The following is a 14,855-nucleotide window of genomic DNA, read 5'->3' on the forward strand; positions in this document are numbered from 1 at the left end:
ATCGAACTTTTGACCTAAGGCGTCCGCATTCACCCGCTAGACCAACTCGACCACCCCATAAGGGGCAACCAAATTATATTCTTGAATTTTGCTAGAAAAACAGAGGGGCCTGACATGCCTCTTGACCGAATCCCACCCATGGGGGTGGGTCCCGTGCAAAAAAAAATACGTGGGGAGAGTCCCATATTTTTGTAGCAAAGCCCTATAATCTTTACTCTAAAATGATGTTCAAACAATGGCATAATATATATTGTCTTATCAAAATTAAAACTATAACAACTCAAAGTAGACAATTAAATTTCCTTCCAAGTCCAATCAAGATAAACATTTATATTCTTGAGAAACGTACCTACTAAATAAGTATGTCCTAATAAATAATGTTTCACCTAATCTAGTTGAGAATTGTTATATAGATCAATTGATGATGAGACATCCCAATGGACTTTAAGTTGGGCAAAGAGTGAGTTGGACATGAAAGTGACAAGCCAACAACCTACCATCATCATTTTTTAGGCATGGGAGGAAGTGACCACGCTGGGGCATAATTCCGTTGGGACTTTGTCGTTAATGTGTATATGTACACTTCAAGAAACTTAGAATCCAAGGCCTGTGACAAATTGGAAAACTTCCCCACACCTTCTAATTTTCTCCTAGCTTTGTGCTTGTTTGTGGGTCCCCCCCGAAATTTTTTGGGTGTCGGGTAATGTACTGTAAAATCGATATATTTCATCTCGTTTGAGTACATGTTATGATACTTTCATGAGTTAAATATATGGTTATTTGGTACCGTAGAACTAGGGATATTAATGAGCTGAGTCAAGTTGGCTTGCGAGTCGAAACTCGAGGCACGGACTCGGTTCGAGTAAAATGGTGCGAGTTTTTTTACGGGCCTGATCCGAGCTGAGTTGAACTTTTGTTCGGTCAAAAAATAAATATTGCTAATGATAGGATATTCCAAAATTTTAATATTCATATCCTTATTTCTTGTCTTTTGCAATTTGACGATGCTTTAGGAGTTCTCAAGGCTAATTTAATGAGCAAAGTAACAGTTCGTCAAACGTAAATACAAAAAAGAATTTTCTCATTTTTTGCCCCTCGGGGCACGGCTCAACTGGTGGATCAATCAAAATTGTCTTGCTTCCAGCGGCAGGGTGGAGAGTTCGATTCCTGGTGGGAACTTGCGGCCAAAACTTTGGTATGGAGCAATCACTGTGAAGGAGGTCTCTTGTGCGCAGAAGTGTACGGGCAATGGGAGGAACCTGTGATCCAGTTAAGGTATAATCCGCGATTTACCCCCTCTAAAGTTCTAAGGGCAAGGGTCTTGGAGGTCCAGGATTTAGTCTGGTATAAGTTGGGGTACTTGGATATCAAAAAAAAAAAAAAATGAATTTTCTCTATTAAGTTGTAGGAATCATAGACGTACGACCTCTAGAGGACATTGACTTTTTATATGAATTAGAACTTAAGAGTACTAACTACATCCATAATGAATGAATATTAAAATTTAAGAATTTCCTATCATTAGCAATTGGTGATCGAATAGTATGAGATGATATTAAAGTAGCAAAAAAAAAAAAAAAAAGGAAAGGAAAAGAAAGCTAGAATTATACGAGAGCACTATTTATTTTTCTTAAAAACATGCTTCAAGAAATAGTGAATGATCTTATCAATGCACAAATGTACAACTCCCCAATAATTTCAATTGCCCTTCTTAAATTTGGACCGGTTTGATTGGTGAGACGAAAAACAAACAAATTAGATCCAGACCACCTCTTGTGTTGTTCTATTTTTGACAAAGATGTTATATATAGATAACAAAATTGCGGTAGATTTGAAATTACATATTTTATTTTATTTTTGAAGGCAAGATTTTTCAGCTATTCAAAAGGAATTTTAATTTTGAATTTGATATAGAGAAAGAAATTAAATCCATAACATGGTTTGAAATTCAAATCGACCTTTTGAAATATATATATTGGAATTATGTGCTTGTTTGGTAGGAATTTTGATAATTGATTTTTTCACTGTTAGAAATAAAGTCATTCATATCTATAAAAGAAAAATTCAAAAATGACGGTGGAACAGTGAAATAATGGTAAAAAAATTTGTTTTAATTTGATTAAAATCTCTACCAAACAAGTTCTATCTGTTGATTGAGTACTTTTCAAGTCCATGATTGTGTCGGATTAATATCATGAGATGTGTGGTTAAATGATTACAGCGAAAATATGTTTATCTTATTATTCTCCCCTTTGTAACATGGACAATCAAATCAGTCATTGCCTTTTCAAGAATTTAAGAGCTACCATGCTTGACAAAAGTAATAATTAACAAGTATTTATTTTAACTTATCTAACAAATTTTTTTATTAAATCTTGTTGAGAGTGTTTAAATTATAATTTGACCGATATCTCATATGTTAGCCTTAATAATGACTAACTTGGAAATTGAAACTGCGATCCCTTTAAAAATCAGGCATAATGTAATGGGAATTTATTATTTGACTTTATTCACAAAATCAAAATGTGTTAATGTTATATTTTGACCTATATTACATCCTTAATGTGACTAGAGTTGTGTCATCACCCATGTTATGTGACATCATTTTCCTTTTTATTTTTTGGTGACCATTTATGAAGAAATGGTGTAAAATATCGCGCGAATGACATGATGTAGTGCAATATTTAAAGAATTTGCTTGGCCTTTTAAAGTAGCACTCGACTGCCTTTTCCTTTTTTCTTTTAAGGCCCGTGAGCAGAGATGATGAGTCACACAGGCCGATTGGGACTTTTTCGAGCTGAGAAACGAGCGACCCAAGCCGACGAGCTAAATTGACTTCCCTTCATAGAACATTAGTGAAATACAAGTAACTATATAATAGTAGTACAAAATCGAGAACCAATGTAGCCCTCACAACATCACTTTTAAATCAATGCATTTCTTGAGATTTTTCAAATCAACACATTAAAGTATCATGGTCCTTGGTTACGAAACATGCTTATTTATGAAATGAAACATCAACAAAGTGTCCGAACAAGTGAAATTTACTTTTTGTCAATAAATGTCACACAAGGAAAAAAGAAGAAGAAGCAAAGTGACTTGTTATGGATTCCTTGCTTTACTACTTTCTATCTTATACAATATTGCTCCAACGTCCATGGAGTAGTTACTCTCAATTCAAATATTTTCAAAATATTTAAGAAAAAGGAATTATAAAAGTTCAACTACTTGAAAATATTTGACTATGGTCTAGCATGAAAGTCTATAAAGTTTCTTACTTTAGAAAATGTGCAAGTTAATTTATCTACCCGTAAAAAGTTAAATAGACTGGAATCTAAACTCACTTAAACTCCGAATTAGCCATAACGATAGGCATAAATAACCTAATTCATGCAAGTAAAAAGGCATATAAAAATAGGAAAAAAAAGTGAAATAAAGCAAAAAGTATGAAGCTATAAAGCTTTGGGTGCAGCCTTAACAAAAACACAATGTCAATGTAACAAAGAGAATTCTTATCTAAAGAGCAAATGATATTGGAAATACATATAGAAAAATAAAGGGAGATTCCTTATTTTTGTTGCTTTTTTGTAGGTTAAATAATATACTTTGCTCTTTTATTACTTAATCATAACTATTAGATACCAAATTAGTACTTTACTTCTAGCTGAACAACTTATTGTTTACACTAACACATTGTTTGATAAAATTTTGTTACAGTTTTATCAACTTTTTAATTGATCAAACTTTGATTTTAACTACAATTCGTGGGTTTTACAATTTTTATCAACTTTTAAACCATACGATTCATCAATTTTCATCAAAATTTACTAAAACTTTTATCAAAAACTTCAAACATTTCGTAAAACAAATTGTTCGAGTATTTATTGTCACGTGAATCAAAGAAAGTAAGAGAAGAAAACACAAGCTAATTTAGAAGAAAACCAAAATGGTGGGAATAAAAATGCCCTCAAGAAACAATTTGTTTAAGTTAAATGAGCGAGATAAATTGTTCGTACTAATTGACTTATAGCCTTTGTCGTTTCTTTCGAATCTACTTACATCTTCTCACAACGATCAATAATTTTTTGTCTAGGGATGATAATTTAGCTCATTGGTTCGGGCCTTCCATGACTCGGTCCGAAAATAGCCTGATCCGATCCAACTTGTGTCTCAGGCCAAGCACCATTTTAGAGCATTGACCATGCCCGTGTGGCTGGTCAAATCGACTCGAAAAGAAAAAAGCAGTAGCTGCACACTATCGCCTTTTTTGAAGGCTACACCTGCCTATGTATTATAATAAAGAAATAATAAAACAAAAAAATCAAGCCGAGGTCATAGTCGAAAACTCGGGTTGAGTCTTGAATTTTTTGCTGAGCTTTTGCTCGGCTCGACTCGGGCAAAAAAAAAAAAAAAAAAANNNNTGGAACGGGGAAAAAAAAAAAAAAAAAAAAAACCGACTTAGTTTTACTTGAGTTGAGTCCGAGTCTCGATTCGACTCGTTGACATCCCTATTTTTACCTATGCATTAAGTGATTTATTAGAATAATACCTCGTAAATATATTACTTTTTGAGAGTCCTCAAAATTACTTTTTAACATTTGCTTTAGAGATGCCAATCCCAGTAAAAGTCATTTACCATTACAATCTTGATTTCAAAAGCCCTAATTATTTCTCCATTAAAAAATTACAAGAGGATATTGATTTTTGATTTTACATAAAGTAAACCTTTATTAAGAGAAAATCATGAAACTTTATTAATTCTAAAGTATAATAATGATTTAATTTGTATATTATTGCCAGCCATATTTACTATCTCAACGTCTTTATGTACATTATAGCATGTTAAAAATAGATCGGACTGTAAGGGCTTGTTTGGAAATGATTTTATTATGTAACTTTTACTTATAAGTAAATTTACTTGAAAGTAACTCTTTTAAGCTTAAAGTATGGGGGCACATCTGTAAAAGCAGCTGTTGTAGGTGAAAGTTTGCATGTCCCACTCACCCCAAACACGTTGATTATGGATAAGGCTTTACGATTACATCATAACTTTCATTCTCAGCCGTCAGATTCTATCACAGAGGTTGAATCATTTCCTATCCAACGGCTACCAGCGAAAAAGATGCGTGCACCGTTTACATAGTAACGCTCCCCCTCCATATTGCCGAACCCAAATAAAAATCCAGAAAATAGAATTCCGAAACGACAACACAATCTGTTCCCTTCTCTCGGTCTTCTCTGCCGACATATCAACGATCAGCCGTCGCACCTGGGCGGCGCCACCTCTCAAAATCGCCGGGAAATCCTCTGAAGCTCTCAAGAACTTTATCTCTGATATCTAGCACTTTTGCTTCACTGTGCCTCAACTAACGGTTGTTTCCTATCTTTTTAAATTACAGTCTCTGTTTGATTGGCCATAATTAATCTTAAATATTGATAAATTGAAAATATATATATTTGAATTTTTTTAAAGGTTTATTGTGGTTTGTTTGTGTAAATGCAGGCGTGCTTTTTTAATTTTTCTTCAACTGTTTTAGGAGAGTATCTGTGTTTTTTTTTAGATAAATAATGGCGTTAGAATTGTGTGATTATGTGAATTGTGGCTTGAGTGGTTTAACGGTGCATTTTGTTCCGTTTCCCCTCCTTTTTGAGAAGATGATATTCAGTTCTTTGTGAATTTTGTTTATTCTAAGTTATGCTTGTTTCTTCATTTTCTAGTAGTTTTGCAATTAGATAATCCTTCTCCCGAGTCTTTGCGTAGAGTTTAATCCACATTAGCCAAAAATGAGCTCAATAAGATATAATCCTAATTTCAAAAACTGAATGGAGTGAGTTGTAGAATGTTTAAATTCAATACTCATTTTAAGGGTTCAGAGATGGTAGCCCCGGGGGGGGGGGGGGGGGGGAGTAGACATCAAAAACAAGAAAATGCTTAAATTCCCTTCCAAGGGAATGAACGGAATTTTTTAGCTTTTGGCAATGCAGGATGGGTTTAGAACTGAAAATGGAGATGTAAAACCTTTTTCGTTTTCAATTCCTACATTTAGACCTTTGAGTCCAATTCTTTGCTTGGTACTTTAGTAATTGTTTATTAAAGTCAACATTATTTATCTGTTATAGGGTTTCAAGATGATCGGGTCTTTAATCACCAGAGGACTTGTGTATGTGTTATCTCCAGATTCTGGTTCACCCTTTTTTTTTAACTCCACTGTTATTGCATGAGTTTCAGATTCTCTGCACTTGTTGTTGCAGGATGATTTTTGGTTATGCTTATCCTGCATATGAATGCTATAAAACTGTTGAAATGAATAAGCCTGACATTGAGCAGCTTCGGTTTTGGTGCCAGTATTGGTATTTTTCCTTTGTTTTTTGTCCTTTGACAAGCTTTGGGTGCTAGTTTCAGTAGTAATTTATCTTCCATCTTTTCAGGATCTTAGTTGCTATGTTGACTGTTTGTGAGAGGATTGGTGACTTGTTTATTTCATGGTAAATATTTCAAAGCCGATAACTTCGAATTATTTTTAATAATTCAAGATTTCTTGTTATCAGAATTTTTAAATTATGTTTGGTTCTTTGGCCAACGTTTATGTTTCTTTGATTGTGTGAAGGGTTCCGATGTACAGTGAAGCTAAGTTGGCCTTCTTTTTATACTTGTGGTTTCCAAAAACAAAGGTCTGCAATTACCTGTTGGAATGTTTATGATTTTTTTGAGAGTTCCATTATCATATCTTGTGATTCTGTATTCTCTTCTACTTCAATGATTCCAGGGAACAACATATGTTTATGACTCCTTCTTTAGACCGTATGTTGCAAAACATGAGCCGGATATTGATCGTAATTTGCTAGAACTGAGAACAAGAGCTGGAGATATGGCAGTTTTATACTGGCAAAAGACTGCAAGCTATAGTCAGACTAGGATTTTTGAGATTTTGCAATATATTGCTTCACAGTCAACACCTCCTCGTCGTGCCCAGGTATGCTGTTTCAAGCTTATAATTTTCTTGTTCCTGCCTTTGGCCCTGTTGTATTCTAAATGATGTGTGTATTTCAAAAATGCCTGAGAACTGGGTGCTTTGATTCTTTACTTCTGAAAGAATTCAGGTGCCTTCTAGGTTCTATGTTGCTTGGACTCGGGTGTGGGTGTCGGATACGGGTACATATCTAGGAGTTAGATTCTTCTCGTTATAAAAATTAAGATACAGGGATACGGTTAAAAATAATCTGAATTTTGGATACAAGTACGGGGATACGTTTCACAAAATATTTAAAAAAAAAAATGACATTTCAAAAAAATTAAAGGAAAAAATCAATGTCAATGTCGTATATATTATTAACAAACAAATATAGAAATAATTTTAAATTTAATATCAAAAAAAGGATATAGCACTAAATCATTTTAATTACAAAATAAATAGTTCATTTAGATAAATATAAGAAATAAAAAATAAATACAAGAATAAACTCAAATTAAATGAGTGACCATATAAGTCCAATAAAATAATTGTAATTTCATTCCTTATATGCATTGGAGTTTACAAAAGCCCTTATAAAACATTCCAAAATCCGGTCCAAGCCCACTTCAATCAATTAGGGCAACCTTTCGTCTTCTTCCTTAGTCTTCTTCCCCAACTCAGTTATCATCTTTCTCCCAGGCTCGAAGCAGAATTCTAGAAGCATCTATAGAAAGATGCAATGCCAGAAAACTACAGCTCCATAGACGAAATTCGGTGTGGCTAGAAGCAAGACTCCACCTTCCGCCATCTTCTTCATTTTGCTGCCGTGTCCGATTTCAAAACCAAGGATCCGATCTGTATCCCATGTCAGTATCCGTGTCATGTCGTGTCGACACGGATATTCCTCCATATTTGGAGAGTCCGAGCAACATAGTCTAGCTTAAGTCAAGAGATACAAGTGAATATTGATATATCATACTCCTGATAATTAATGTTATTCTGAATTTGTATCAGATCACTTGTAGCCCCATATTGTCATAGTCTAGCTTCATAGTACGGACTCGTGAGTACAATGTGCCTAGACATTTTATAGAAAAGGCTTCTCCCTCCTCTCTCTAGTTTCTTTCTTATTAATAAGAAAATGGCAAGGGTCAAACTGAAATTGGGAATAAAAAGCAGTGAATTGGCCTTCTTTTGTTTAAAATTGTTGACTATTTAACTGAAATTTTTAGGTCATAACATGTATATTGCTATGATATACATGAGACGTGGCCAGTGTTGTGGTATGTTCCCTTATGCTTGTTTTTTTCAAGTCGTTTCGTTGAAGTGACACAATCCCACCACTTATCCAGTTTACCTGCAGAGTGCTTGGACCATGATAACCCTTGTCTATGGCTGCTGGATCAAAATCGTTTTCATTTTCATTCTTTAAAATTAATTTTCTGTCCTCGAACCTTTTAAACTTGAATTTGAAATCTCTTTCAGTTGCTTCTGAAATTGCTTTTCTCCATTGAAATACTGCTGATTTCACATTGCAGCCACAACAGCAAGGTGATGGAGTCCACCAACCTACTGCCCCCCCAAATCCAACGCAGTCACAAAATGAACAACCCTCCTCTCCTGCATCTACATCATCTTTGAGTCAGCACCAAGAAGATGTGGCAGAAGATGAAGCACCTTCAGAAGCTTCGAAAGAAGCTCCTCCTCCTCCTGCTCTCTTGAATGCACAGAAAATAACACCAGCACAATCCCATGTTGAGAGCACCAAAACTCTGAGCTCTACTGAAGAGCAAGTGATGCTGATTGATTCAGTACCTCCTTCAGCAAATGAACCTACTCAACCTCCAACACGAGATGTGGTTGTGGAAGAAGCTGGACGACTGACACGGGCAAGGTCAAGGAGAGCACGTGGTGGATCAATTCGTTGAATGGCAAATTAGTTCATTCCAGCTTTCAGCAACGTGTTCCTTGCATTTGGCAGTAGGCAAATAGATGCTTACTGGGTGGTTGATGTTAATGTACATTCGTCTTTTAGACTTACAGTAGTGTCATTGCTTGTAGACTATAAAACAATTACAAATGATTTGACATCTCTTCTGTAGCAGATCTCTGTCTTGTCTTTTGACGTCCACGAAATTTTGATCAATCAAAAGATTGGTTGAACTCGTCTTCTTTTGCTATGAAAGCTGGGGACGAGATGATGAGCTATAGATGAGTTGATGAGGCATAAACATGGATTAAGCCCTTGTTTGAGCCACATTCTCCTAAAAATTCATTTTTTCAAAACTCATTTTTAACCATATATTTTTCAATAAAATAATATTACAAGTAAACTCAAAATATTTTTATTTAAATTTTTAATAATACATTCTCTATTAGTTTACTATTTAAAATACATTTTTCTCCTAAAATAGGGCTCAAATAAGGTCTAAGTTAGATCTGATCTCGCGTTAATAGTGAACAAGTTAAAAATTTCTCACAGTTGATGTGGCAAGAGAATTTTATTTATGATTTTTTGCAGCAACTATAAATTCAGAAAGATTCTTTCTGCCACACTAAAAGTGGGTAGTTTTTATCATGCTTGTTAAGAGTAGAAAATCAATTCTATTAAGTTGTGTAGGGAAGGTTTTCTGGAAGTTTCTAAAGCATAATGTACTTTAAACACTGAAAATCTTCATCTTCTAGAGTGGATAGAAAGGATACAAATAAGCCTCTTATGACAACAAATGAAACATCATGATGAATAAGAACTTATACGAAACTCTTTGTACTTCGATACTACAGTATATATCAATATAAAGCAGGAAAGAGTTGATTGAAATTACAACAGAAATTAACTAGAAAATCCAAGAGATATGACTAAAATCAGATGTAAAACACGAACAAGCATGAAAAAAAAAATAAGCATAAGGGGTGTCCGGTGCATGCGTGTGTCACCTAACAAACACAAACCAAAAAAAAAAGGCATGCTAGTGAAAAAAAAAAAAAAAAAAAAAAAAAAAAAAAAAAAAAAAAAAAAAAAAAGGCATGCTAGTGTGTGCAAGCAATAGCTTGTGCTTGCATTTGTCGGCACCAAAATGTAGCCCAAACTAGGGCTGGACATGGTCCGGTTTAATTCGGTTCTAACGAGAACCGAATCGACCCGAAATTTTTGGATATTTAGTAAGTGGAACCGTCGGGTCCAAATTTAATTACGAAACCGTTTCGGTTCAGTTCGGTTCCATTCGGTTCCGTATTTAATTAAATTTTTTAATATATACAAAGTTACGTTAATTTAATTAATGATATGTTCAATATTAGCTCTTACAAAATAACGTAATTCAATAATATGTGTTTCATGTCTCTCTTGGTTGAATTTTTTATAAATTTGATTATTAAAATCACAGAAAGAGAAAGATAGCGAGCTCAAAATAATTAAGAGAGATGTTGTAGAGTTTTAATTCGATTTTCTCCGGTAGAAACGACACTACGGTAGAATAACAGATTTGGATAAAATTGAGGTCAATTTGATTAAGTTGATTTTGAACTGAAAATTAGAAATAGGAAAATCATATTTTGTGGTTTGAACTAAATTAACTAGTTAACAAATTTATTTAGAAAAAATAAAATAATTTTACTTATTTAAAATAAATTAATTAAAAAAATTACGAAGATTCGGTTCTTATTCGGTTCTTCGGATCTTGGCTCAGAACCGAGAACCGAACCATACCCGTCGGTTCTTGATTCAAATACTCGTTGGGATATTTAACTTAAGAAAAATCGTCGGGTTCGGTTCGGTTCAATTCGAGAGTTTTGTCCAGCCCTAGCCCAAACATCAAGCTTTCTACCCCGTTTTGAACCTTGTGACATCTATAAAAGTATTTAATGATGTCCTAGATAACATTGTTTGAAAATCTTTTCTAACAATGCTCCACCCAAAAAAAAAAAAAAAAAAAAAATGGAGTTTTTAAATATGTTTCATTGTTCACCAAACTTGATCCTCCACTCAGTAAAAATAACTCAAATGTAATGATGTCCTAGATAACATTGTTTGAAAATCTTTTCTAACAATGCTCCACCCAAAAAAAAAAAATTGGAGTTTTTAAATATGTTTCATTGTTCACCAAACTTGATCCTCCACTCAGTAAAAATAACTCAAATGCAACCAAGGTGACATGGTAGCTAAGCTTTCAACCAGGGGATCTATATGGCTAATCGAAGGTACTCCACACACAAGTTTAAAAATCTTTAACTAATCATAAAACAGACGTAAATACTCCACATGTCCTTTATCTTGGTTTTATTTGTGAATATATTAAGTAGACAGCCAAACTACTTTGGAGATGGCACAATCCCCAATATTCATAGAGACATATTTATTGAGAATACTGATGTATTTAAAGTATTCTATAGATATCTATATAACTATATCAAGAGTTAGATAGCTCAACCTCACCTTTCTTGATACATATACCAAACACTTTTAACCTCGAGACAAATATATAGTTTTTCAATCATTCATACGTATTTTACTCGTTGAGTATAAGATCTTGATGCTTCAAATGTTACGTCGAATTTTCTTAATTAAGTTTTATCTTTCAACCCAACCTCTATGATTGCATAAAACTTTACATCTTGGGCCAATAGTAGCATCAACTAATTGGTAAATCTATAAAACTTGACAGCTCGTGGCCAGTATTAGCATCAACTAATAGGTTAAAGCATGACAAGCTACTGTTGAGTCGATCCTTACGGTATTTGAGTTTTTCCATCGGAACAATGTCTAGATAAGAACAACTTCATTTTTTCTTTCAAACCTTCCACTAGGCCATTTCCAATCCCTAGTATCTTTGGTCGATCATCATCTTCCAGCTCTTTGACTTTCGCTGCTTCGGAATTGGATTATGTGATTCTTAGGACTAAGCTATCTCAAGTTCCCTTTGGGGATAATTTCTTCTAAATTAATGTAGCAATTCTACGGGAGTAGGGTATTTCATACATGGATGAAGTATCAAAGTTATTGCCTTTAACTATTTCGAAGTAGGGCAAATTATATTGCACGTGAATCTTTGATCAATGATCAAAATATCAATGTAATTTCTTTAGGGTGATCTTTCATCCTAGGACTAAACTTTCACTAGTAAAGCAATAAAAAATATCTGACGTAGGTGTCATATTTTATCAATTGTGGTTTTCAGGTCTGAGTAGTCTTCCATATGATGATTTTGATTCGATGTAATTTACAATACTTTGTAATCTACAGAGGAGGGCAAACCTCACTCGCGGACTTTGTTGGGTTAACCTTATTCACTTTTGTTGAATAACGTCTATATTGGGGTTCGAACCTTTGGAGGGTCGTCTTGACTTGAGTGTAGGACACCTTTGTCCTGTCTAGTCGAGAAATTTCCAGATTCAATCTTCTTTCGGTTCTTAAATGTTTCAACAGTTTGTATTTTCACCTTAATCAAATTAACGAGTTGATTTTAGGTTTGTGGGTCACTTATTGCGAACATCTATCCAAATTTTTTTTTTGGAAACTGTCGACCTTGAATTTTGTACATCTGACGTGGCTAACAGATTTCAAGGCCTCTCACATCTACGCAAGTTGGACTACTGTACACTCGGACAAACCGTTAGTCACATCTGACTTCCTTCGATTGTGGTAATGTTGGCCACACGCGCTTCAATGAAAAAGTCAGTTGAAGTAAAGTATATAAGTGTGGGAGGGCATTAGACACAAGCGTCCAATGTAAAAAAAGTGAGGTCGACTTTAGGGGATTTCGTGATAATAATAGTAGGGATTACAAAGTTATAGTTTGAAATTCTAAACTTATATTACTTTTGGAATGGCACGTTATGTGAAGTTCCTGTAGTGGAATATGATGAATATTAGCTGTAGGATGACAGTGTATGTGGCCACATCTGTACCGTTGAGGTCTTTTGTTGAAGGTGTCAATCAATCATAAGCATTGAATGCTAGTACCATTTTATTGCACATAAATCTGACATGGGGCTTTAGACTTTACCTGATTGGCTGGATAGGGCGTCGGCAACAGTGAATTGTCACATCAATCACATACCAAAGATTTCATGGAAGATTTTTTGTCGGGTTCCTTTTGCGACCTCTCTCACAATGAGACTTCGGCTCTTTCGTATGGGCTTGACTCAGTCAAATGGGTTCGATATACCATATAGGTTCGATCCCTTTATGAGCTTTAGCCAGCTACCTCTTGAGCATAGTGATGTGGAGTGTGGACCAGGTTCGCTTGCCATGCAGGATGTACTGGAGTCTTTTCATGTAAGACGTAATAATAGTCCACAAAGTCCAAGTATGGTTATTCATGTAATGCGTAGACTTTTAAGTTGAGGTGTAGCTATTGGAGCAAGGTGTAATTTATTCGATTGAAGTGTCGCATTATGTTTTTGTGAAGAAAAATATCGTTAGCTCAATAGTCTCCGAAGTTGAGTTGTATGATTATTTATATAGTGCGTAGACATAGTTGAGTTGTATTTGCTGAGGTAAGGTATTAGTTGCATGATAAAAATGACGAAATGTTTGGAAACTTGTTTAGAGGATGAGATATACGAAGATGAGGCCTTCTCTAAGAGGCAAGATTGTTCATTGTGTTGAAGCCCGTGTTAAAGCTGAAGTACATGGATGTGAGACCCTTGCTAAGAGGGGGAGCTTGTTGATTCTGTTAACCCTATGTGAAGGCTGGATCTCTTGGAGGCGAGGTCCTTGAAAAGAGGGTGAGCTTGTTGATTGTGTTGAAGCTATGTTAAGGCTGAATCACATAGAGGCGTGGTCCTTACTAAGAGGGCAAGCTTGTTGATTATGTTGAAGCCTATGTTAAGGTTGAATCGCATGGAGGCGAGGCATTTTTTAAGAAAGCAAGCCTGTTGATTGTGTTGAAGTCTATCTTAACAATTACATAGAGTCGAGGCCCTTGCTAAGAGGATGAGCCTGTTGATGGTGTTGAGACATTGATGGAGAGCATGCTACAATGATTTGAAAGCCTCTCATGTTTCCCGGATATGAGAATGAAGCAATTTCCAATTTTCGATACACTTATTGTATGCCCATTAACTATGCAATGATGGTAATCTGTTACAACTGGTAGAGGTGACGAGATCGGCAAGTGCGTGTTAAGCATGAAATGATATGGATCGTTCATTCAAATTTCAATATGCGATTTTTGGTTTTAATCTTTCAAATGAAAGGTACGGGTGTACAACTGAGATTTTAGTGAAGCTCATCCAACAATGGAGCTTTATCTTCGTTGCCTATAAAAGGAGGGACCTAGCCATTTGACACCTTTTTACTTTGCAAAAGATCCTCAATACTCAGAAGATTATGTGCATGTCTTCGACAATCTTTACAATATTTTTGGTGAGCAATCAAATTCCAACCTCCTTTCTGTGTTGTTTGACATTTTGTGTAAGTAACGACCATTTTCGCTTGTCAGTTTTTGTACCTAAAAACTTATCAAATGGCCTCTTTTTCGAAACCAAACACTAAAGAGGGTCTTCTCAGAGAGTTGATATGGCGGTGATATACGTCGGAGCTAGTTTGTCTCCATTAATTCCCACTGAGAAAAGTACGGAGGTGATGGGGGTCTTTATAGTGCATAGATGATACAGGACAATCCCATAGACTATAATATTAGGTAAGAAGCCTCACTGTGGTCGACTTGTATAAATGAAAGTGAATTAGAGACCTTTAGGAAGCACTATAGGATCCCGAATACAATTGAGTTGTTTGGTCCAATCCCTAACGGATGAGCCTATTTCTCGAGAGAGGAATGTGTTGTTGTGCGCGAACGATACTGAGTACCGGGATGAGGTTGCCTTTACATCCATTCTTTAGGTATATACTTAGGTAGTATAATCTATCCCCCACCCAGCTCCTCCCAGATCTATAGA

General features: G+C 35.1%; 1 protein-coding gene across 1 annotated transcript; it reads left to right on the plus strand.

The window, feature by feature from the left end:
• The first annotated feature begins 5,183 nt into the window (after positions 1 to 5,183).
• Positions 5,184 to 9,057, plus strand: LOC111394459 (putative HVA22-like protein g). Its single transcript, XM_023020292.1, has 7 exons — positions 5,184 to 5,372; positions 6,121 to 6,161; positions 6,253 to 6,351; positions 6,430 to 6,486; positions 6,609 to 6,672; positions 6,768 to 6,974; positions 8,492 to 9,057. The coding sequence occupies exons 2-7, from the start codon at positions 6,130 to 6,132 to the stop codon at positions 8,879 to 8,881; spliced, it is 849 nt and encodes a 282-aa protein (XP_022876060.1). The 5' UTR covers positions 5,184 to 5,372; positions 6,121 to 6,129; the 3' UTR covers positions 8,882 to 9,057.
• The last annotated feature ends 5,798 nt before the right edge of the window (positions 9,058 to 14,855 follow it).

This window comes from Olea europaea, chromosome 5, assembly GCF_002742605.1.
Source record: "Olea europaea var. sylvestris chromosome 5, O_europaea_v1, whole genome shotgun sequence".
Lineage (NCBI taxonomy): Eukaryota > Viridiplantae > Streptophyta > Magnoliopsida > Lamiales > Oleaceae > Olea > Olea europaea.